General features: G+C 43.3%; 1 protein-coding gene across 1 annotated transcript; it reads left to right on the top strand.

Moving 5' to 3' along the window:
- Positions 1-14,107: 14,107 nt before the first annotated feature.
- Positions 14,108-19,463, top strand: Cstl1 (cystatin like 1). Its single transcript, XM_021156526.2, has 4 exons — positions 14,108-14,167; positions 14,551-14,894; positions 18,481-18,591; positions 19,157-19,463. Exons 2-4 carry the CDS (start codon positions 14,667-14,669, stop codon positions 19,238-19,240), a joined length of 423 nt encoding a protein of 140 aa, XP_021012185.1. The 5' UTR covers positions 14,108-14,167; positions 14,551-14,666; the 3' UTR covers positions 19,241-19,463.
- Positions 19,464-22,912: the final 3,449 nt, after the last annotated feature.

The following is a 22,912-nucleotide window of genomic DNA, read 5'->3' as shown; positions in this document are numbered from 1 at the left end:
TTTGGTTTTTTTTTTTACAACTACACTGAGCTTGGTTTTTTTTTTTGTTGTTGTTGTTGTTTTGGTTTTTTTTTTTTGGGGGGGGGGTTCTTTTTCACTTTGGAGAACTGATTTGCATGTTTGGAGCAGGAGGGTAGACGGAGGTAGGAAATTGGAGGTGGCAGTGAATGTTGGATTGAAGAGAGAAAAATTGCAAAAAGTGAACCAACATTGGCATTTGAAAAGGAGTCAGTTGGGGAATTTGGTGGAGTGAGCCAACTCCTAAGCATCATGGGTAGCAGCAGTGTGTTGATCAGAGCAATTCCCAACCCTGGCTGAATGGAACAACTGTGCAGGATAGTCAAGAAATATTGATCCCTCTGCCACTAGTCTTTGGTGTCCAGATCTCTACTCTACCCTATTCTGGAGTTTATCATTCTAAATTCTAAAGCTTTGGATGAAAAGGAACCAGAATGCATTCTCCCAAAGCACACCTCAAAAACCAGACATTTCACTCATCTGCCTTTAATGGATACTCATTCATTCAGACTGTGGCACCTACCTTTTGGTGGCTCTGGGCACATCCTATTCAATGGATATTCTGGATACATTCAAGCTGGGTGAATACAGAGAAGAGTAGATTAGAAGATTAAAGGCCCACTCTCCATATCAAACAATCCATAGAGGTTATCCCGCCCAGCAGGACTCAGTTATTAGTGGGTGCGGGGGCGGAGGGGGGGGGGGTACTGCAAACCTGGGAGGAAATGGGAGGGAGAGAAAGGAGAAGCCGAGACCAAGAAGGGATTCCTATCAAGGTCTCAGTTTATTAGTCAGAAACGCTGGTTTTTAAAGCATACATCGAGGGGCATAGGGAGGGGTTGAGGGGGAATTAACAAAGAACAAAGACGTGGGCATCTGGGGACATGAAGGCCGAAGTCAGGCTCCAGGTGGCGGGCACTCTGCATCTTATCTCCAGAATTCGAATCCTCCTTAACAGCCTTGGGTGTCAGGCTGGGCTCAGCATGTAACTCGTGTCCTTGGATGTCATGGGAGTCAGGAAGAGATAAGGAAGAAGGGACTATAATTCAGTTTTTACAGCCTCAGGTGCCAGGAAGGGAACAGGGAGAAGGGAGTGATGACCGGCTCCTAGCACAAGGCCATTTGGCTTGTCAGGGTGGGAGACTGTGAAAGGCTTTTTCTCAGGGTATGGTCTCCAACATAGAGGCATGACTGAACTCATCTGAAACCCCCAGTTCTAACAGAAAATGACATATGTGAGTAGAGGATGTTGCTAGAGTTGTAGGTAGAGTAGGGCCACCTTTTATAACCAAGCCTCAACAGTAAAGAATGGTATAACACTTTTCTACACCGAAGCAAAGAGGTAAAGCTAGCCTACATACAGGGAGGGGAATTGGATGATATTTCTTCATGAGAGGGACTCAACCTTGTTTATTTGTTTGCTGTTTTTGGTTTTTTTCTGGGACAAGGTCTCTCAGTGTAATCCTGGTTGTCCTAGAGCTTGCTACATAGGTCAGGCTGACCTTAAAGGCAGTTTTAAACCACCACAGATAGGCTAGAGGAAGTCAGTTGACAGCCTGGTCCACCCTGGTAGTGCTGACCATGTTGTATATCTGGAGACCCCAAGCTGAGAAATAGAATCACCTCTGGTGACCCTTCCTACCCTAAGGAGTCTGCTGGGGTATCAGCCCCCTCTTCCAGGACATTTACCTTAATTTCTCTTCTGCTTTGAGAAAATACTCTGGCAAAAGCAACTTAAGGGAGATAATAATCCTGACCCACAGTTCAAGGTCTTGGTCAATCAGAGCAGGAAAACTAAGGTGGAGGCACACCAAGCATCTGGTCATAGTATCTACAATAGAAACAAAGGCAATAAATGCTACGCTGCTCCAGCACTACCTATCCTCCTCTCCCTCTGCCTCTCATATAGCCCACTATCCTATCTGTGGAATGGTGCTACCTACAATGGGGGAGTCTTCCAGTTTAATCAGCGCAATCAAGATAATCCCCCTTAGGCCACACCACTCCTAAAACATTGTGCTTTACTTTAATAGGCAGGAAAAACAGAGCTTATCCAGAAGGCTTTTTAACCATAATCATTAAAGCAATGCAGTCATAACTAGAAACTAGTTAATGATGTCTTTTATTAATTTTCAAAAGACATTCAAAGCAATATGAGTTTGTGGGAGAGGTGAATCTGTGTGGCAGGTGTGTGTGTGTGTATTGGGGGGAAGTAGCTTTTCCTGCTAAGTAACACATGCTATAAATATCCACCCAAAGGACTTTATAGATATGATTTAGCAGTTTCCTTAAATATATCCTATTGCTTGTACCACAAGTTTCTGATCCATAGAGACATCCCCCAATTCCTCTTTCACTTTTAATATATGCATTCCCATCTAAACTTAAAAATACATAGACGTCTTCAAGATGTAGATTCGTAGTTTATATTTTTTTGAGCTAAGCCTTTAGGACATCAGCTAAGAGGAACATCTTTGATGCAAAGCACTCAGGAGACATGACTGTAATTGTTAACTACCAATAGCTGAGCACATTAGATTTATACAACTCTTTCCCGTGGAGCATAGTTGAGTTGTGTGAAATTGGGCTTTTACAAAAATTTTCACATCTGTCTTGCAAATGAAGGAAATTGCTCTTATCTGGAACACCCTGCCCCCAGTAGAATTAAGAGAATGCTAGCGGTACTTCATGACCAGTGGGGAAGAGCTGAGGTTTCACTGACTTACTCGCAGTACAGTAATTGACTTTGAAGATACAGCCAGTCCTTATTATTCCTGGATTTTATCTTTACAAATTCACTTACTTGTTAACACATGATGTTTTTGCAACCATTCTGAACACATCCCGAGTGGTGAAAAATGCAAATGAACTGACATATTCCAGCTAGGGTTAAATGCATGGCCTCAGACTTTTGGGTCCATCTCTGTCAATAAGCTTCCCTTTCATAGCCTCTGTAATGCCAACCTTTTCATTTTAGTCAATTTTATGTTGAGATATTTCATGGATCTCCAACTTACAAATGGCAGGTTGCTGACTTCCAGCCTCCATAACTACATGAGCCAATCTTGTATAACGAATCTCTCCATATGTATATATAAATATGTATACACATGCATATTTATGTTCCTAATGTTTCTGTATCTTCCAATTCATCTACTTTCTGCTACCCTTTAGGGCCTGCAGGGATTCCATCAAGGAGGTGGGAGGGGTCCTGTACCTGTGGCTTCTGCTTGAATTTAGCAAATCACTCATAAGGTGGAGATCAAGGAATGAGCGAGCACATAGCTTTTTTTTTTCCCCAGTTCCTTTACAATGTGGCCATGTGACAGTCCCTGGTTCTTTCTGGATTGTTCCCTTCTCATTGTTCTTGCTTAGGAGTGCTGACGTGGGTACTGTTACCTGCAGAACAGTTCCCTAGCATCCTCTCTCCCCTCCCACCATGTTCCCTGCTTCCTTTGTATCCTCACCATTGTGTAGACATTATGCATAGATCAATCTTCACGAATTTTCTTTCTTTCTTTCTTTTATTTTCAAGACAGGGTTTGTCTTTGTAGCCCTGGTTGTCCTAGAACCCACTCTGTGGACAAGGCTGACCTTGAGCTCAGAAATCTGCCTGCCCCTGCTTCCCCAGTGTTGAGATTAAAGACATGTGCTGCCGCCACCCAGTTTTCTTAAGTTTTTTATTGATCTCATGTCTCTGTTAACTGTGAAGACCCTGAGTGACATGTTCCCAACTCACTGTATAAGGCCAGTGTGATCCTCAATCCCAAACCAGAAGGACAGCATGGAAAGGAAGAAACACAGGGCATTCTCATTAATGACTGTATACACAGAGTGTGAACCAGGCATTGACAAACATACAAAGGACAAAATCCAGATGTATTGCTGACATAAATAGAAATACTGAAGTTTAAAATGTTTGGGAGAACATGGAGGAAAGTAGCATCATTAAAATGTTTAAGTAGCTTTCTGACCTTGACTTTCCAAGTAAGACATCGGAAATGCAAACCAGAAGAGAGAAAATCAATACATTCACCCCATTAAGGTTAAGAATTTCTCTCCTCCGATGTACCATAAATAAAATGGGAAGGCAAGCCACAACCCAGAAAAAGATATTTGCAACATGTATCCCAAATCTAAGTAAAGAAAAGAATTAGGAAGGATAAGGAAGTCTTTCAAATCAATGGGCACAAACAGCCAAATAGAGAGTGGGACAGAGGCCTTGAATTTTCAGATTTAGTGAATTCCAATGCATGCATTGCCTTCTTTAACTTGATTGTTTTTGTGGTGACCTTGTCATCTGCTCCTAGGAAAGCAGAAGCAGGCTCAAGAAGCTATTTGCTTTTCATTTAATTTCAGAGTAGGACCTGATGGGAACTACTGTGGACTCTACAACACATGGCTGTAAGCTACACTCACTCTATTATTCAGCTACAGAACCTTAGAATTTACTTTTTCTACTTGTTTTTTCTTTTTTTTTTTTCAAGTTTTGTTTTGTGTTTTGAGATAAGATCTCACTGTGAAGCTAGGTTAGCCTTTAACTCCCAGTCCTGCCTCAGCCTTCTGAATGCTGTGATTACAGACGTGTGTCGCCACACGGGTAAGAAAGTTTTCGTTGATCATCATTTTAGTTGTACATATTTAATGCATACAGTGTGAGAATTCAATACATGTATATGACATGTAATGGTTAATCCATGGTAATTAATTTCAGCCTCCTTATCACTGTGTTAAATTCCTCTCAGAGTTATTTATAAAATGTATAATAGGCTATTGTGACTACAGACACCCACAGTGTTATTGATTTGCTATTTTTTCACTCCTGGCATTTTAGTGCCTGACATCCATTTTCTCACTTTCCCCCTATTACTATTCCACATTGATCTTATTAAGTGGTGTATGTGTGTGTGTGTGTGTGTGCGTGTGTGTGTGTGTGATGCATATTTCTGTACTTGAGCCTGGGCTGTGCTTGCCTGTGCATGCATGTGTGGAAGTCAGAGGTCAGTGGATCTTCTATCATTCATCTTAATTTTAGAGAAAAGCTTGTCTACTAAGTCTGCAGATTGCTGTTTAACTAATCTTGATGGGGCTGAGTCCCTGGTATCTGCCTGTCTCCTTCCTCCCACAGGTATGTGACATCATATTCAGCTTTAGTTAAGTAATGGGGATCCAACTCAAGTTCAGTGCTTTTATAGCAAAGACTAGCCGGTGAACCATCTCACCAGCCTCGAGTTTTTTAATAAAAAATTAATCAAGGCATGAGGAAGAACACAAGATATATGCTCCTTTGTGTTTTGCTTATTTCATTTGATATGATATCCTCTAGTAGTTTTGATGCAGGTGGTAGGATATAATTTTATTAATTTTTATTATTTTTAATTGTGCAGGTGTGAAGGGACGTTATGTACACAAGAATGCAGGTGTTCAAGGAGGCCAGAGTCATCAGATCCCCTGGAGCTGGAGGTACAAATGATTGTAACCTGTCTGATGTAGGTTCTGGAAACTGAACTTTGGTGTTCTGGAAGAGCAACAAGTGTTCTTAAGCCATCTCTCCAAGCCTGAATATCATTTCATGGCCTTTAGCTCATGATTCTCCTACTCTTAGAGTCCAAATTACTAGGAATATAGGCATGCCTTACTATGCCTGGAAGGATATCATGCTTTTTAATAAGGAAATAATATCCACATATATGTATATTACATTCTATGACTCCCCCAACTCTGTGCGTGTTTGTGTATATTCCTGAATGTTCACATGGAGGTCAGAGGATAACCTCAAGTATTGTTCCTCATCTTTTACCTTGTTTTAAACAGGAGCTCTTTTTTTTTTTTTTCCCTACTGCATGAGCCAGGCTGGCTGGCTCACAAGTTTCTGTGATTCTCATGTTTTTGCATTCCATATTCTAGTGGAGATGTACTGGAGTCACAGATGTTTGTGCTACTGTCTGGTATTTCCATGGGGTTTGGGGATCAGAACTTAGGTCCTTATGTTTGAGTGACAAGTGCTTTCCCTTTTGAGCCACCTCTCTTTCCATGTACTAGGTTCTCTCTAACACATAGTTTGAAGACAAGACCACATATTCAATGTTTAACCCCCAACTAGAAACACCAGAGTTTGGAAACTTCTAGTCAGGCCTAGAGGGAGGAAGTAGGTCCCTAGAGACCTCTGAAGGTAACGCCTGGTTCACAGATTCTTCTTTCTGCTTCCGGGGTACTAATAGGTAAAGAGGCTCCTCTGTTATACTCCCCAGCCCCTCACTGCTATGATGTTCTGTCCAAACTCACGGGGTCAGGTAACTGTAGGCTTAGATTTTTCAAAACCTATTTTAACTATGGTTCTTTAATTCTTCAATCTCCCTTCTAACCTACTACCCACCAGAGGGGAGAAGAAAGGTTAGTAGGAAATGGGGGTTATGGACCTGTTGAGAAATAGTTCTTTGGGGCAATTCCAATCTTTGTTGTCAGCAGTCCAGTGCACTAGCAAAACAGCAAATACAAATCATCAGAAGCAGTCCAGTCCACTCAGCAAACACCAAACACGAATCATACCAGCAGCTCAATCCAGAAGAAACTGTGAGGCTCCACTGATTGGTACAAGTTTGTGGAAATGGCAAGAAGCAGCCTGAATACTACCAGAAGCTCTTTGGTGTATTTTTTTCTTCACAAAATCATGATAAGTGAAGATCAGGGAAGAAAGTAAGGTGAACCAATGCATGCATGTTGTCAGCGAAGCCCAACAAAGACTAGCAAAGGGTGGCAAGGTGAACCAATGCCAGAAGGTTGTCCATTGTCTGTTGGGTAATACTCATACTCTTTCCAAACACCATGTGTCCTCTCAAGCATCCACTTGAGCAAAACATCACATCTTTTTTTATCAGGCAGCTTCCAGAAAAACACCACGTGTCTGTTCTCAGCAAAACATCCTCTCAAAAGACAGTTCCAGAAAAACATCACAGAACAAAAACGGAGTCCAAAACTAGAAATTCCTACTTTAGGTAACCATGGATCAAATTCCCTGAAGTTTGAATGAGGATAAATCCTCCCTCTTTATGTTATGTATGGATGGTTTCTTAGATCGCTGCAACAAAGTCTAACTAGCACATCAGTTCATCTGCAGTTGAGCACCTGTGCTGACTCTGTGTATCTGACCTCTAGTAGATAATGCTGTACCACACGTGAACATGGGCATGTCTCTCATATGCTGATTAATTTCTTTTGGATCCACCAGAGATGGGTAGTGGGGTAATAGGCTAGCTCTATTTTTCTGAGCCTTCTATACCACGCTCCAGAATGGCTTTACATCCCCACCAAGGGGATTCTGAGTCTGCTTTGCCTCAGCTGTGCTCCACTTGTTATTTGTTTGATTTACCTGTATTTTAGTGCCAATTATCAAGTTTTTCTCTATTGCTCTATTCTCTGCCCCTTCCCAGCCCCTTGTGCCCTTACTCTCCCTCTTATATAAATAAGTATTTGAGTGAAATCATATAGTCTTTGTGACTTGTACCAGGTTTCTTTCACTTGACAAAATTTCATTCAAAGAGTTTACTTTTGTTTGTTTGTTTGTTTGTTTTGAGACAGGGTTTCTTTGTGTGGTTCTGGTTGTCCTGGAGCTCTCTCTGCAGATCAGGCTGACCACCTCTAATTTAGAGACCTGCCTGCTTGTGCCTCCCAAGTTCTGAGATTAAAGATGTGTGCCATTACACCTGACTGGAGATCTTATCTTTTATTTTTATTACTAAAAAAAATATGGTAGCTCAGGGTACAACTTGTGGAAAATACTTCTTTTATTCCATCATGTGGGTCCTAGGGTTTGAACTCAGACCTTCAATTTGGCAGCAGATGCCTTCTTTTGATGAGACATGTCAGCAGACCTGATTTCTGAGGTTTTTTTTTTTTTAAGATTTATTTATTATTATATCTAAGTACACTGTAGCTGTGTTCAGACACACTAGAAGAGGGCATCAGGTCTCATTACAGACGGTTGTGAGCCACCATGTGGTTGCTGGGATTTGAACTCAGGACCTTTGGAAGAGCAGTCGGTGCTCTTAACTGTTGGGCCATCTCACCAGCCCGATTTCTGAGTTTTAATGTAGGCTTTTCCTAGTTTCTTTTCCTTTCCTTTCCTTTTCCCCCCTCTCTTTTCCTTTCCTTTCCTCTTTCTTTTGTCCTTCTTTCTTCCCTTCCTTTCTTCCTTCCTCTCTCTCTTTCTTTCTCTGTTCCTTCTTCCTTCATCTTCTTCCTCCCCTTCCTCCCTCTCTCCCTTCCTTCCTTCCTTCCTTCCTTCCTTCCTTCCTTCCTTCCTTCCTTCCTTCCTCCCTCCCTCCCTCTCTCTCTCTCTCTCTCTCTCTCTCTCTCTCTCTCTGTCCCTTCTTCCTTCATCTTCTTCCTCTTTTTCCTTCCTTCCTTCCTTCCTTCCTTCCTTCCTTCCTTCCTTCCTTCCTTCCTTCCTTCCTCCCTCCCTCCCTCCCTCCCTCCCTCCCTTCCCCTTTCCTTCTTCTTTTTTCTTTGTATTAGGGAATGAACATATGGCCTCACACATCCTTGGCAAGTAGTCTACCACTGAACTATGCCCTCAGCCCTGCTCCCTGAATTTTAAATATTCTCAACACAGAGAAATGAAATTTGAGGTTGTATTAGTAAGGATTATCTAGATGGTAGGGTCTAGAGTGATTCTTTCTTTCTCTCTCTATAAATGGGGTTTATTAGAAAGACTTAGGCTATAGTCCAGCTAATCCAACAATGACTGGCTATGAAGAGAATGCTCAAGAATCCAGAAGTTCCTTAGTGCACAGGGCTGGATGTATCAGTTGTTCTTCAATAGACACTGGAATCCCAAAGAAGTGGTCTCTAATGCCAGTGAAGGAGTGGACTTGTTAGTGAGGGAAAAGCAAACAGCAAAGAGCAAAAGCTTCGTTCTTCCCTGTCCTTATTACACAGGCTTTCAGCAGAAGGTGTGGTCCAGATTGAAAGTATGTCTTCCTTCCTCAAGATCTGGATTAGAAGTGGATCCTCCTATTTCAAATTAAGCAAAGGTCTCTCACAGCTTTGCCCTACATTTTAGGATTTTGGTTAATTCTAAATATAGTCAAGTTGACTACCAGGTATAGTTATCACAGAGGTAATGTCAACTATTTTGACCAGTACAAATTATGTACATGTATCAAAATATCATTTGTATAATTATGTCAGTTAAAAACTTCAAAAATAAAATGTAACAAGAGGAAAAAGGAGAAAACTGCTGTTTCTTTAGATGGAGAAATCTGTTTACAGGCTGATAAATTATTTTTAATATGAAAAACACATGAAGAAAATAAAAGAGTTAAGTTTGAGTGAGGAGTCCAGGAACCACCAGCTGTTCCACCCTGATGTCCTTATCCAGCTCTGTGTAACTGGGAGAATTATCTTTCTCGGCCTCGTGATTTCTCAGGTTCCTTAGTCTAGAGGAGAAAATGTACAGGGCCTTTTGAGGCAATGCCAACTTGAGCCATCTGTAGCACCACCTTGTCCCTCTGCCATTCTGTGTGCCTGCTGCAAGACTGCTCATCAGGACCATAGGGCATTTCCAAGCTAAGGTCAGCCGTTTCCATCTGTGGTAGCTCCAGCGGTGAGGATCCAGGGCTGCTTTGGGATTGCTGCTGGCAGCATGGGTGGTGCTGCCTGACAGTCATGCCTGGCATACTTGAGTAGGTAGCAGACTGCTGACTGTTCCTTTCAGAGCCATCTTGGAAGGGTGCCTGGCAACCTGGTGCGTCTTAAATAGATTTATTTCATGTCTGTGTTATATCCAGGTCAGAATCCTGCCCAGAGCAGGACTCTTCAGGGTATTCAGAAATACCTTTTTAAAAAGTCTTGAAAAGAAACAAAATGATACCAGCCTTTTTTTGTAAGGAGTCATTTTCTTTATTCACTCTGTGGGAAAAGAAGATTCAGACATGAGATACAGTATTGGCTTTTTAAAAGACTGGCACATTGTGACTCTTCTCACAGCCCTGACACTGTATCTATTAGTTAAAAACAGATGCCCCTTGGTATCCATGGGGATTGCTTCCAGGGGCTACTGCAGCTACTAAAATCTGCGGATGTTCCAGCCTTTGTATAAAGCAGCATGGCGTTTGTATAAGACCTGTGCGTTCTCCTCTATCCCTTTTACTGCCCTCACATCTCTTCAATTTTTTTATGATTCTATACTAGAATTTCAGGTAAGGAACGTTAAGCTAAGAAGGTGAATCAACTGGCCAAGCAGCAATGAAATGACTAATTTTTTCCTTCCTTGTATGCCATTTTTCAGGAGTTCCCTGCACATTCCAGGGTCCCCACACACAACGGACACCAAGATTAACAAGCCTGAATATCGAGGAAGGGCTGCCTGATCAGGATATAGTCTATTCTGTTGCCTAGCCAGGACCATGTCCAGCATCCTTGGCAGCATCTTTGGTATTTGCTAGTGACCTGAGGCAAGGACATTCCACTTCAGGTTACCAGTGAGAGGAATACCATGAGCAAAGCCTTTGGATCAGACTGATGGGTGGTATAGTGCAAGCCCAAGAAATCTCAGGCAAGGCCTAAACCTGAGTAATCTCTCTATGAGAGTTGGGTACAGTGAGAGAAGAACAGCATTGACAAGGACAGAATAGGAGAAAGGATGACTAAGTTACAGCCAGGAAACACTCTGGTATGCAGACTGCTCAGCCCACACAGGAACGCATACTGCCTGTGGTGATAAAGCATGTTACTTCTATGTCTATTTCCTGCTTGTTTTCTTCTGGGAGCTGGATTGACTAATCTCATGCCTAGATGCCAATAGGAAAAACCAGGAAGTCGTGCAGCTCATGCAAGGACTTCCAGAGACCCAAACATCACCCAGTCATAGGCAGATCTCAGAGATCTCAGATGAATCCCATCTACAACGGGACATGATTGATCCATCAAGGGACAGGTTACCAAATTTAGTTTGTCAAATAGGAGTCCAGATTTGCTGAGCATGAAGAAAAGACGAGAGAGAGAGAGAGAGAGAGAGAGAGAGAGAGAGAGAGAGAGAGAGAGAGAGAGAGAGAGAGAGAGAGAGAGAGAGAGAGAGAGAGAGAGAGAGAGAGAGAGAGAGAGAGAGAGAGAGAGAGAGAGAGAATGAATCACCACAGAAACTGTCTGTCTTACCAGGTGTAGCAGCAAATGGTAAGATGTCTTGGGTACCAGTAGGTAAGAAGGGCTATGGTGTAAGGCTCAGTGTTTCCGTCTTTTCCTTGTGGCTTTGGCCAAGGGCTGTCCATTTTCCCTCAGTGTCATAGGCACAGGTCATGAAAAGGATCATAGTGGTGTCAGAAAAGTCATTGGACTGACTGCTTATTTCATAGGAAGTACTCTGGGTAGTGTCCCATGGCTTTTATCTATCCACCTTGCTATTTACCTACCTATTCATACCTGAGTCTTTCCACCTATCCATTTACCCATCATGCATCCATTTATTTATACACCCCCATCCATGCATCCAAACCGCATTATGAAGTGCAGTTGACAAATAATCCCACGTGTTTACAGTGAACAATTTGAAATTTTAATACTTGTGCCCACTTTCAGAATCATTCATCACTTGTCTTTTGGACAAGACCAAGGTCTCTGTAATTGCCTCCTTACATGGACCCAGCTAAAGTCTACTTTTTTCTCTTTGCTATGGGCAAGAAGACTCCTCTAAGTTCTCCTTAGTCTATGAAATTCTCAATCCCCTGCCTTCCCTATAGCCTATAAAATTATGAAGCATTTTACTTCCATTTTCATGACATGAGGAGAACCTTATTTTTCCCTTTCCTTTGTAAACAGCCAATCATCTTTAACAATCTCCACAGCTGCTTAGACCAATTTGTGTGTTTCTTTTTATTCCCAAATGGAACCAACCATCATACTCCTCCTATTTCAGAGTTAAAATGAGGAATCCAGTTTTCCAATTCTGTGAAGATAAGCAAGCACCTTCTTGGCCTTTGTTTCAAGTGTATTATCAAGCCCCTTACTTCCCCCCTTTTTATCTTCATTCCTTATGGTATTATATCTCTGGCTTCTTATTTTTCCTTTAATTCAAAGGCAGGTTCCTGATGCTCACTATATTTCTCATATTTATGATTGTAATTAGAGTCTCTATTTTGTCTTTATTCCACAAAGAGCTTGGACTAAGGCTTAAGGCTCACCAGACAATGGATCCCACTTAGTTCTTAGACATTAAAAAAACTGCCCATTTATTCTATATCCCACTGATACAAATAGGCCAGTTATTTCTCCTTTATCCCATAGCTTAAATAAATATTTATTTTCTCCTCCAAACCATCAATCTTTCTGGTATTGTTTGGGGGGAACTAATTCAGGAAACAAGATGCCCACACTGACATGAGGCAGGAAGCAGTTTTATTGTGCAGTTATGACTTACACTCAGGCTCAGCAGAGGGCTGTTTGAAAAGCTCAGCCCCAGGGCTGGAGACATGGCAAGAGTACTGTTGCTCTTGCAGAGAAACCCCGTACCTGATTCCCAGCACCCACATTGGTGGTCCACAACCATCTGTAACTCCAGCTGATGGGACTCTGACGCTCCCTTCTGACTTTGTCAGACATCAAGCACACAAGGGGAACACACATGTACATTCAGGCCAAACATTCATAAATATAAAATAGATATTAAAAATATATAGCAGAAAGAAAGAAAGAACTGAGCCCCAAGTTAAGTTAAACAGCATGCTTCGTACACCTCTGTTCTTCTGCTGTCACATAACAATCCAATTTTGTTGGCTATATTTAGCTTAATAGTGTGTTGAATTGTCAATAAGCAGAGTTCTTCCTCCACCCAAGTAGCAGAGTTTACTTAACAAGTCATTTATAATACAGAGGAGAAAGGTAGGAATTCAGGTATAGGTGAGACATCTACTTTGTAGTGAGTTCGGCTGATCCAACCTAGAGTGTTCTAAAGCTTCCATGTCTGGAGCTCAACAGATTCTAGGACTCTATGGAGCACAATAAGGATGCTGTGGTATCCCAATAGTACTATACACTGTCACACTGGAGGGACACAGTGAAGCTTAGACTAGGACTAGGAGCTCATCAGACAATGGATCCAGCATATGAATCAGAGTCAGGAAGAATCACACAGATGGTTTTGAGAAATCTCCAGTGCTGGACACAAGGACAAATGTTAGGTGTGGTGGCACACACCTTTAATCCCAGTACTCAGGAGGCAGATCTCTGTGAGTTCCAGGCCTGCCAGAACTATATAATGGGACTCTGCTTCAAAAGGGGAGATGAAAAATCTAGGCTCAGGGAGATTAAATAGCTCAGAATCTCCAGAGTACAGCTGAAACATGAGACATGTGTGTTGCCTGCCATATCACTCTGCTTCTCAATGACTAGCTTTAGTTTTTAACATTTAAACTTTAATTTTGAAATAATATGAGACTTACAAATAGTCTGAAAAGATCCCAAACAAGAAGCCCATAGAACCTCTCCTAGGCCTGTAACCTCATGAAACATTGACATAATCACAACTATAAAACTAAGAAGTTAGCATTTCACAATACAGTTGCTACAGTACATTCAGATTGTGGTGTGTGTGTGTGTGTGTGTGTGTGTGTGTGTGTGTGTGTGTGTGTTGGTGCAGGTAGATGTGTATGAAGGCCAGAAGTTGCTTTTGGAATGTCTTACAGCATTACTCTCTATCTTATTTTTGAGGCTAAGTCTCTCAATGAACCTAGACTTAGCATTTTGGCCACATTGATTGACAGGTGAGGCCCTGGTACCCACCCATATTTGCTTTCCAGCACTATGGCTATTACTGTTCACAGCCCAATCTGACTTTTCTGTGAGTACTGAGGATCTAAGTTAGGATCCTTATGCTGACACTGAGCCATCTCTCTAGTCCAAGACTTTGTTGATTCTCTTACTGTTATTCTTTTGCTGGGGGCAAAAAAAAAATAGGGTACTGTAATGAGTTCTTAACATATAGGTTACACCCTGCAGCGATAATTTCTGAGTAAGACTCCTGGCTGATTTCACATGGGGAGCTTGGGGTTACCTCACAAAGCTCTGCTGGGTCATAACAGGATTACAAGGGATAGCCTAGGAACCTGCCAGCACAGTGGGAAACAGCAGAGAGAAATCTGTGGCAGGTAGGAGGCAGGTGAGTAAGGGGAACTGACTGAGGAAGCACAGGGGATGCTGGTGACTTGGTAAGGTGGGTGGAATATACTATGCCAGGTTCCATGTGGTCGATTCCTTTGTCTCAGTTCAAATACGACTTAGTCCATAAACTTTCATCTATTTCCATACACAGTGCCCTCTGCTATAGCAAGTCTTTATTGTGTGGCTCTGAAGTCTGTTTTTGGGATCACACTACATGTACAGGCAAGGCTAGAGATGCTCTCATGGCTTGACATGTGTGCAGAGACAACCTCTTAACCTGGATTGCTAAAGAACAGAATGGCCATTGCTAGCGGCAGGAGCACTGCTCTTGGCCCTTAGCACTTTGGAAGAGTGAACTCAGTGTCTTGATCTCTGCTTTAGGGTCCGTGCAGCTGTCTCCCAGGAAGCCAATGCCGGCAAGACTGCCGTGGAAGGCGGAGAGAACTGTTGCTGCACTCGAAAGCTGGCAGCACTGCAGCTAAGTGCCTTCCAAAGCCATGGAGATGAAGGCCAGAGGCTTGAGGATCCCCTTGCTTCTGTTGCTGGTGACTGTGGTCGTCATGGCTAAGGTGAATCACATCCAGAGGTGGGGGGGTTTCAAGGAGAAGGCCACGAGCAAGAAAAACATCAACTCGACACTCCATTTCTTCATCCACTCTTACAACAACGCAAGCAACGACACCTACTTGTATCAAGTTCAGAAGCTAATCCAAGGTCAGATGCAGGTTTGTGCTTTGTTGCCGGGACATCAACACAAGCCCCCTCCTGTTTCTTGAGGCATATGGGGATTTTCTAGAACCAAGTCCTGGAGACTCCTCAGGTAGCTTCGTGGGCAATGGGTGCACACGGTATCTGTGAGTTAAGCAGCTCACTGGTCATCACAGCCAGGTCGGGATGCAATGGGTGCACACGATATCTGTGAGTAAGCAGCTCACTGGTCATCACAGCCAGGTCGGGATGCAATGGGTGCACACGGTATCTGTGAGTTAAGCAGATCATTGGTCATCACAGCCAGGTCGGGACCTAGTCTGGCCTCAGGCTGGAAACGAATCCTTACTCCCTTTTCCTTGGCCAAAAGCTGACCTGTAGCTACTCTGCATTGTTCTATGGGAGAAATTGCATTTTGTTCTGCCTACCAGAGGGCAGCATGGGGATGTCTTTTTTTTTTTTTTTTTTTTTTTTTTTTAATGATATCTGGAAAAACCATAAGCAGGCTCTGTAGATTCCTTACTTCCAACAGTATTTTTATTTCTTCAGTGTCCAGGACTGTAAATCAGGATTGAATTTTGTGTTTGAGACATTTAGAGCAACAAGTCTTTGGTGAGAGCAATGGGGTCAGGGAATGCAGCCAGATTAGTTCTACCTGTTTTTAGGCAGAGTCCCTCCCTCCTGCCATGTGAGCGCTAGGATCACATGTGCGTGTCATTATGCCTTCTCTTTTGTTTTACACACAACATTCTTGTGAATCTTATCAGTTGAAAGGCGGTAGAGGAAAACATTTGCTTGAAAACTATTGAGCCAATGTTTCCTCAAGGTCAGATAGTAAACTGTGTAAACCAGTCAGAAACAATTGTGCTTCCTAGCTATGCAGGTTTGAGAAGAAATCGTTCACTATGAGAAAAGATTACTAGTCAGAGAGAATGGAAAGCAGATGGTACAGGAGTTAACAGCAAGAAGGGGAAGGCATGGGGCCGGGTGGGCAATGTAAATTTGATAGCCAAAGTTCCTTAATCCCAACACAGACATTCCTGGGGATTCCTTGGTATCATGTACTATAACCACAAGGTGGCGCTGTTTCGTCTTCACTTTGATAGGTTTCCTTAAACTATAATTGAGATACCAATATAACCTGTGAAATCAACCTTCTACCATTAACAGTTAACTAGTCGAAAATAGTTTTTTAAATGTTTATATGCAAACTTGAAGTTATTTAAAGTGATAAGCGGACAATATGGGCCTGTCACTTGGAAAGGGAGGATCATGGACACAGGTTTCCGGACATCTCAATATCTAGATGTGACTTTGAACGTTTCAATCCTGCAAAGAGGGGGTAGTAGACAAGCGTGGCAAGTGGTGGGCCTGGTTTCACCTTTCAGCTGTTCCCAGCTGTGGGATCGTGATTATGCATTATCTAGAATCTTTCCTGCTGCTTCTTCAGTAGCAAAATGAGTCAGAACAGCAACAATTTAGCATAATGCTGCCACCTAGTGGCACTTGTCAAATATTTACTGATACGGCTGTATTCTAAGTGAACAATGGAGACTAATAGTAAGAAGTTTCATGTGCATGCATGTTTTAGGTTTCTTCTACATACAGCCTGCCGATGGCCAGGCAGTGTGACAGTGGTTGGCACAATTCTACAACATCCCCGTGCATAAGTAGAATGACCCCTTGATGACAGCAGAGGAGCACATGCATTCTAGGGAATTCCAGGCTAGGACTGAGATTGTGTTAGCAGTGCAGCCAAGAGCAATTGCCCTGGGACCTGGCCTTAGGTTTTTCTATGAGGATCATACAACCAGGATCAAGGTGAATTTTCTGCCTGCATCTCCCCTAGACAGACTTACTATCTCATTAGGTTGGACCACTGGCATTTGGGCACAAGAAGCAGGAGGCTCCCAAGAGCTTCTCTCCACTATATGTAGATCTCTAGAATCTACACATTTCTTTTGAGGTGCCAGACCTGGGTCAATAGCCACCATATTTCCTTAGTGTTTTACTCCATGTGTAGGCCTTCTTTTCCACAAAAGACTTCCCAGCCCCTCTTCCACCACCACCTTCTCCTCTTCCTCCTCTTCCCCTTCTTAGTCTTCACAGCCTTAGGTTTGACCATGAGTAAGAGAAGACAGATGGACCCCTGAGAGCTGGCCCTGGCTGGTGTTCTCTCTGCCTTACCTGGTTAGCACACCATTATCTCCCACTGTCCACTGCTCCAGGAGGAAACAGATGTAGGGAACAAGGGGGTATCATATCAGGTGGAAAGCTCATGGGAGAGAAAGCAAGGTCTTCAGCACAGGACATTCTTCTGTTCTTGGCTCTCTAGGTGTCATAGCTGCTCTACACACTTTGGCATAAACGTTTAATAACTTAAAAGTCCTGAGGATACCCCTGTGTGGCTTTTTCTGGGGAAACCTGACCAACAAATGTCTACTTACTACAGATAGGGCACCAACAACAGACCAAAGCAACAATTCCAAGAAAGTCTAGCTTAGTTTACCAGTGAGTTTATGGGGGATACTTAAAGGGAACCTGGGTGACTCAATAGCAGCTGTATCACCAAAAAAACCTACTCCAGAAAGGACTTAGGATCATAATGGCATCTCAGAAGTCCCTGAAGGTGGCACAGGTGGTTCACGTAGCCCAAACCTCTCCTTAATCACCTTGGGTAGGAGACCTTAAGATCTTGCTTCATTTGATTCCTGAATCTTATCAGCCAGCCTCCACTCTCCAGAGGGAACGTTTCGATTGGGAGGAAATATCTACACAATAGCTTGTTTTATTTTTTATTTTTAGATGCTAGTGGAAGTGCTTCTGTTTTGCTCACAGACTCCATAAACAGTTTGGATAGTTATGTGTCCCTTGCAAATGGAGGCTGTGAGGTTATTTTCTCAAGGTTTCAGAGCTAATACATGGGGAGTGAATGCCTAGAATCAATTTGACCCCTAAACTATAAGTTTTTAAAGACTTATATTTTCATGTTTATCAATGTTCTGTTTTCAAGTATTTGCATAGAAGTGCACCACATCCACACAGATCTTGCAGAGATAAGTGGAGGGCGTTGGATTCCCAGGAGCTGGAGTTACAGATGGTTGTGAACTGCCATGCAGGTTCTGGGGACCAAATCTTAGTGCTCTGCAAGAGCAGCACATGCTTTTAACTGCTGAGCCATCTCTCTGATCCCTATTTAGATGTGCTGCTAAATTGTCCTCGTCTTTCTGATTGACTGGAAAGGAGAGTCAGGAAGGAGTGAATAACTGCACAGACTGGGAAGAAATAGGGCCATGTACCTCACTGCAATATGAGAACTATGGTGGTCTGTGGTTACCAGGCAACCCAGCTTGTCTTATCATAGGGATGAGTGGACGACAAAATAGAGGCAATATGTGGCTACCACAGTAAAATTGAGGGCACAAGGTTGTGGCTGACCAGAGAACCCAGTTGTCAGAATCACTCAATGGGAGGGGAGGAAGGAGTTGAGTTTTGGTGTATGATTGCAGGAAACAGCAGTCATGACGTGGTTCCTTCTGGAGAGGGTCAGCCCCTAGACACTCAAAGTGGAAATGAGAAGTGTGACTAATTACTTCTCTGCAGTTGACCACAGGGGTGGAGTATTTGGTTACTGTGAAGATTGGCAGGACCAAATGTAAGAAAAATGAGACAAAGAAAGCCTCCTGCCCCCTGCAAAGCAGCAAGCTGAAAAAGGTATGTGCTGGGGGTTCTCTGAGTGTGCCTGAAGGCCAAGGATGGGGAGTGAATATTCTGAAGCTGTGAGAATCCCAAATGCCCAGCCCTAGGACAAGCTCACACTTCTTAGTGCATCTCTTTCTCCCCACAGAGCCCCAGGGTGCAAGTGTTATTTGCTTCTCATTAGGACTCTTATTATGGTCTTGCTCCTTTTCTCTGTGTTACCGAGGACTGTCCCATCACCTCCTCTGAGTCTTCTCAGTTCTGCTGTCTCTCATTGTACCACATTGTCCCTTTCTATGTTGCTGGTCCTTCTTTGGCCAGATGGTAGATAATGAGGGCCTCTTCCTATCCCAGGGTGTAGGGACAGGAGTGGGGGGAGAGGAGGAAACTGTACTCCTTCCTGGAGCTCAGGGTTGCAGAGTCACCTGCCTTGGGTCTCAGAGGGACAGTTCCTTCCTGGGTGCCCCAGGGCCTGAGGAGCAGGAGCCTTTGTCTCACTCTTTGAAAGCTATTTTCCCTAAAGCTGATTAGTTTTATTATTATTATTATTATTATTATTATTATTATTATTATTCCACAGAGCCTGATTTGCAAATCACTGATATACTCTGTACCCTGGATGAACTACTACCAGCTCTGGAACAATTCCTGCCAGGAGAGCTGAGTGTCTATGTAAAGAGCTCTGCTGACACCCAGATGCCTGTGGTGTGTAAAATTGTAAGAAGACCCGGGGTCCTCCCTGGGGTGTTTCTACACACACACAAGCACATACAAGCTCACAACATTGACACCCAACAACACGCATAGTAACAGCCCCTTTATTGTACTTTATATATACACACACACTACATACCTGCCCTCATATACTTTACATGAACCCCCACCACACAAAGTTTTACAAGCATTCCCACACATGAACCCCTGTGCCTTCCACACTTGCAGTTCACGAATACCTCACAGAAATGCAGTGGTCACCAGGGACTGCTGTACTTGAATAGGAGGCTGATATCCTTCTGGGGAGTCTCATTGTTCTTTCTACCATGCTTCTGCATTCTCTGGGTCCAGGATGGGGAGCTTTATATCCTGCCAGTACATACAACACTGTGACTCACCCACGTCATGATGAGCATGTCTGAAGTCCCATGACCAAACACTCCTGAATACCAGTGTAGATTTGGAATGATTGTACCAAGGCTATGACTTAAAACAGCAAAAGGATAACAGGCGGCGGCAGAGGCGGCGGCGGCGGCAGCAGCAGCAGCAGTAGCAGCAGGAGTGTCTTAGTGATGGTTTCTATTGCTGTGAAGCGACACCATGACCACAGCAATTCTTACAAAGGAAAACATCTCATTAGGGCTGGTTTACAGTTCAGAGGTTTATACTTTTGTCTGTCTACTTTCATTGACCTATGCAGATCTGTCTATGGGAACTGGGATTTGAAGACCTTAAGGAATGGAGTGGACTACTGTCTAATGTTGTAGTCAATTATACTCTAGATTTAGTGTACTTTTATACATAGATGTAACAAAGAAAGCAATGATCCAAAGAAGGTTGCCTGAGTTCAGCAAAAACCAGAAAAACATGCAAATAAACACCAGTAAGCACATACTAAATATTAGCAGGGCAGCCCTTTTCCAGAACTTTCTCAGGACAGACCAATTTAAATATAATTCCTGGCATATACTATAGATTATATCTGAGAAAGCATGAAAGCAATGTAGGAGGCTGTACTGGCTAGTTTTGTGTCAACTTGACACAGCTGGAGTTATCACAGAAAAAGGAGCTTCAGTTGAGGAAATGCCTCCATGAGATCCAACTGTAAGGCATTTTCTCAATTAGTGATCAAGGGGGAAAGGCCCCTTCTGCGTGGGACCATCCCTGGGCTGGTAGTCTTGGGTTCTATAAGAGAGCAGGCTGAGCAAGCCAGGGGAAGTGAGCCAGTAAAGAATATCCCCCCATGGCCTCTGCATCAGCTCCTGCTCCCTGGCCTGCTTGAGTTCCAGTCCTGACTTCCTTGGTGATGAACAGCAGCATGGAAGTGTAAGCCGAATAAACCCTTTCTTCCCCAACTTGCTTCTTGGTCATGATGTTTGTGCAGGAATAGAAACCCTGACTAAGACAGAGGCCATTTCCAGATTCAGGTCACACTGAGAACAGAACTCACCATACCCTTTCACCTGATTGGGTTCTATAGCTGTGTTCCAACATTCAACAGGGATAAGCATGTCTTATAAATGGAATGCAAATGTTTGTTGCAGGAGGCATAGAATCACATTCAAGAATAATTCAAGGAACGAAATGTAAGAGGCCCTCTGTCTTTTCTCCTGGAGCTTCTCTCAAGAGCTCCCCAAGGCCTTGTTCACCATGCGTCATTCTTTTGACTGTGTCAGGACAATTGTCATATCGGGAAGCATGGTGACATGCAGGCAGACACGGTGCTAGAGAAGTAGTTTAGATTTCTATATCCAGATCCTCAGGCAGCAAGGCCTAGCTTGAGGATTTGAAACCTCAGAGCACACCCCCAGAGACACACCCCCTCCAACAAGGCCACTCCTACTCCAACAAGCCACCCCTCCTAATAGTGCCACTCCCTATGAGCCTCTAGGGGACTATTTTCATTCAAACCACTACAAAGAGATATAGGTTAGTGTCCCAGGGGAAGATAGAAACTCTGAGTCCTTGTGATTGCAGCCACAGGGTGCACTTAATCCCCAGCAACAAGCTATGAAGGCATTTGTGACAAACTGTCTGACAGGGACCAATGTTGGAGACTCAGCGCTCATGTTGTTTGGGGCTGGTCTCATAGGCCTGTGTCAAATTCCAGACTCTAGGAGGAGAGAGGTGCCAGACACAGGCCTCATTTGTGTTTGTAGTGTGGACACACGGAGGCCCTTTGGTAGGTTTACCATCATTGTGCAGACAGTTACCCTCTAGGACTCCAGATTGCAGGCATGGTTCAGTGAGTTTATATTCTCACTTCCCTATAGCTACTTCCCATGACTCATAGCTCAGCAGAGAGGACACAGAATGAGAGCCGAGGGCTCTCAATTTGAGCTGAGAGCATATTGAGTGTACCATGTGACTCCCTGAGTCTGCCCTGTCTCAATCAGAGGGCAACTAGAGAAACTTAGGAGAGAAGAATATAGATCCCTAAGCAAGAGCCTCATGTGAACCAAGATGCCTGGAGGAGAAAAGGACACAGGGAAAGAGTGGAAGTTGATACATTTGTACAGAGAGCCCAATGTACCCTGGCATGCAAATCCAATACCCAATGGGCCTCTGAAGACCCACATTGCCCTCCGCTTTCTCCCTGAACCCACCGAGTCATCTCTTCAGTCTCTAAACACACCATTCCTGTTCATTCTTTAATAATGGACCTGTGAGTGGTTTTCAGGATATTTTAATGTTTTTTTTTTCTTTAGGTAGTGTCTAGCTAGGTAGTTCAAGTTGGTTTTGAATTTGAGATCCTCCTGGCCCAGTATTCCTGACTCCTGGGATTACCGGCACGTACCACCATACCTATCTAGTTTCAGTGTCTAATAATACCTTTTAACAATAAGCATGTGTGAACCTATGTCAAAGGTGGACATGCACATGTGTCTCTGGTATTGACTGAGGCCATGGGGGTTGCATTTACACAGCACAAGCTACTTTTGAACTTGTTTTCACTTTTGCCAACTTTCTCTGCCTTTCCATTGTTGCTTACTTCAGACACGGGCGTGGTGGTTCAGGCTTACACTCAGCATGCAGGAGGGTGAGTTGGAGAGTTACTGTGAGTTAGAGAGGCCACTCTGAGCTATAGAGCAATATAGTGTCTCAAAATTAATGACTAAATAAATATTAAGGAAATAAACTATGGTATTGCTTTGAGCTGTGTTCAGATGCTCCGTTCTTATGTTTACATGGTGGACTTACGTTCAGTTTCTGTTTTTTACTTTATGTGATTTCATATTGACACTATCTTTTTAAATTTTATTTGTTGTGTTGTGTGCATGTGTGCATGTAAAGTGTGAGTGTGAATGCTTGTGTGCTCTTCCAGAGGACCAGAGCTCAACTCCAAACTCACAACTATCACTCTCCTGCTCCAGGACATCCAACACCCTCTTCTAGCCTCCATGGACATTGGCAGGCATACTGAACACAGGGACATATAGACATATAAGTAAAGATTATTTAAAATTAACATACATTTCAGCGAAAGTCCAGGGCTTAATACCATTAGTAGAACCTGCTGACATTGTACATTGTAGAATATATGCATGAACACACACACACACACACACAAGGGAGGGAGGGAGAGAGAGAGAGAGAGACAGACAGAGAGAGAGAGAGAGAA

The sequence above is a fragment of the Mus caroli genome, unplaced genomic scaffold, assembly GCF_978045245.1.
Source record: "Mus caroli unplaced genomic scaffold, Mus_caroli_1 scaffold_2, whole genome shotgun sequence".
In the NCBI taxonomy this organism is placed as follows: Eukaryota; Metazoa; Chordata; class Mammalia; order Rodentia; family Muridae; genus Mus; species Mus caroli.
Note: the sequence above shows the minus strand (reverse complement) of the source record. Positions and strands in the feature narration are given on the sequence as shown.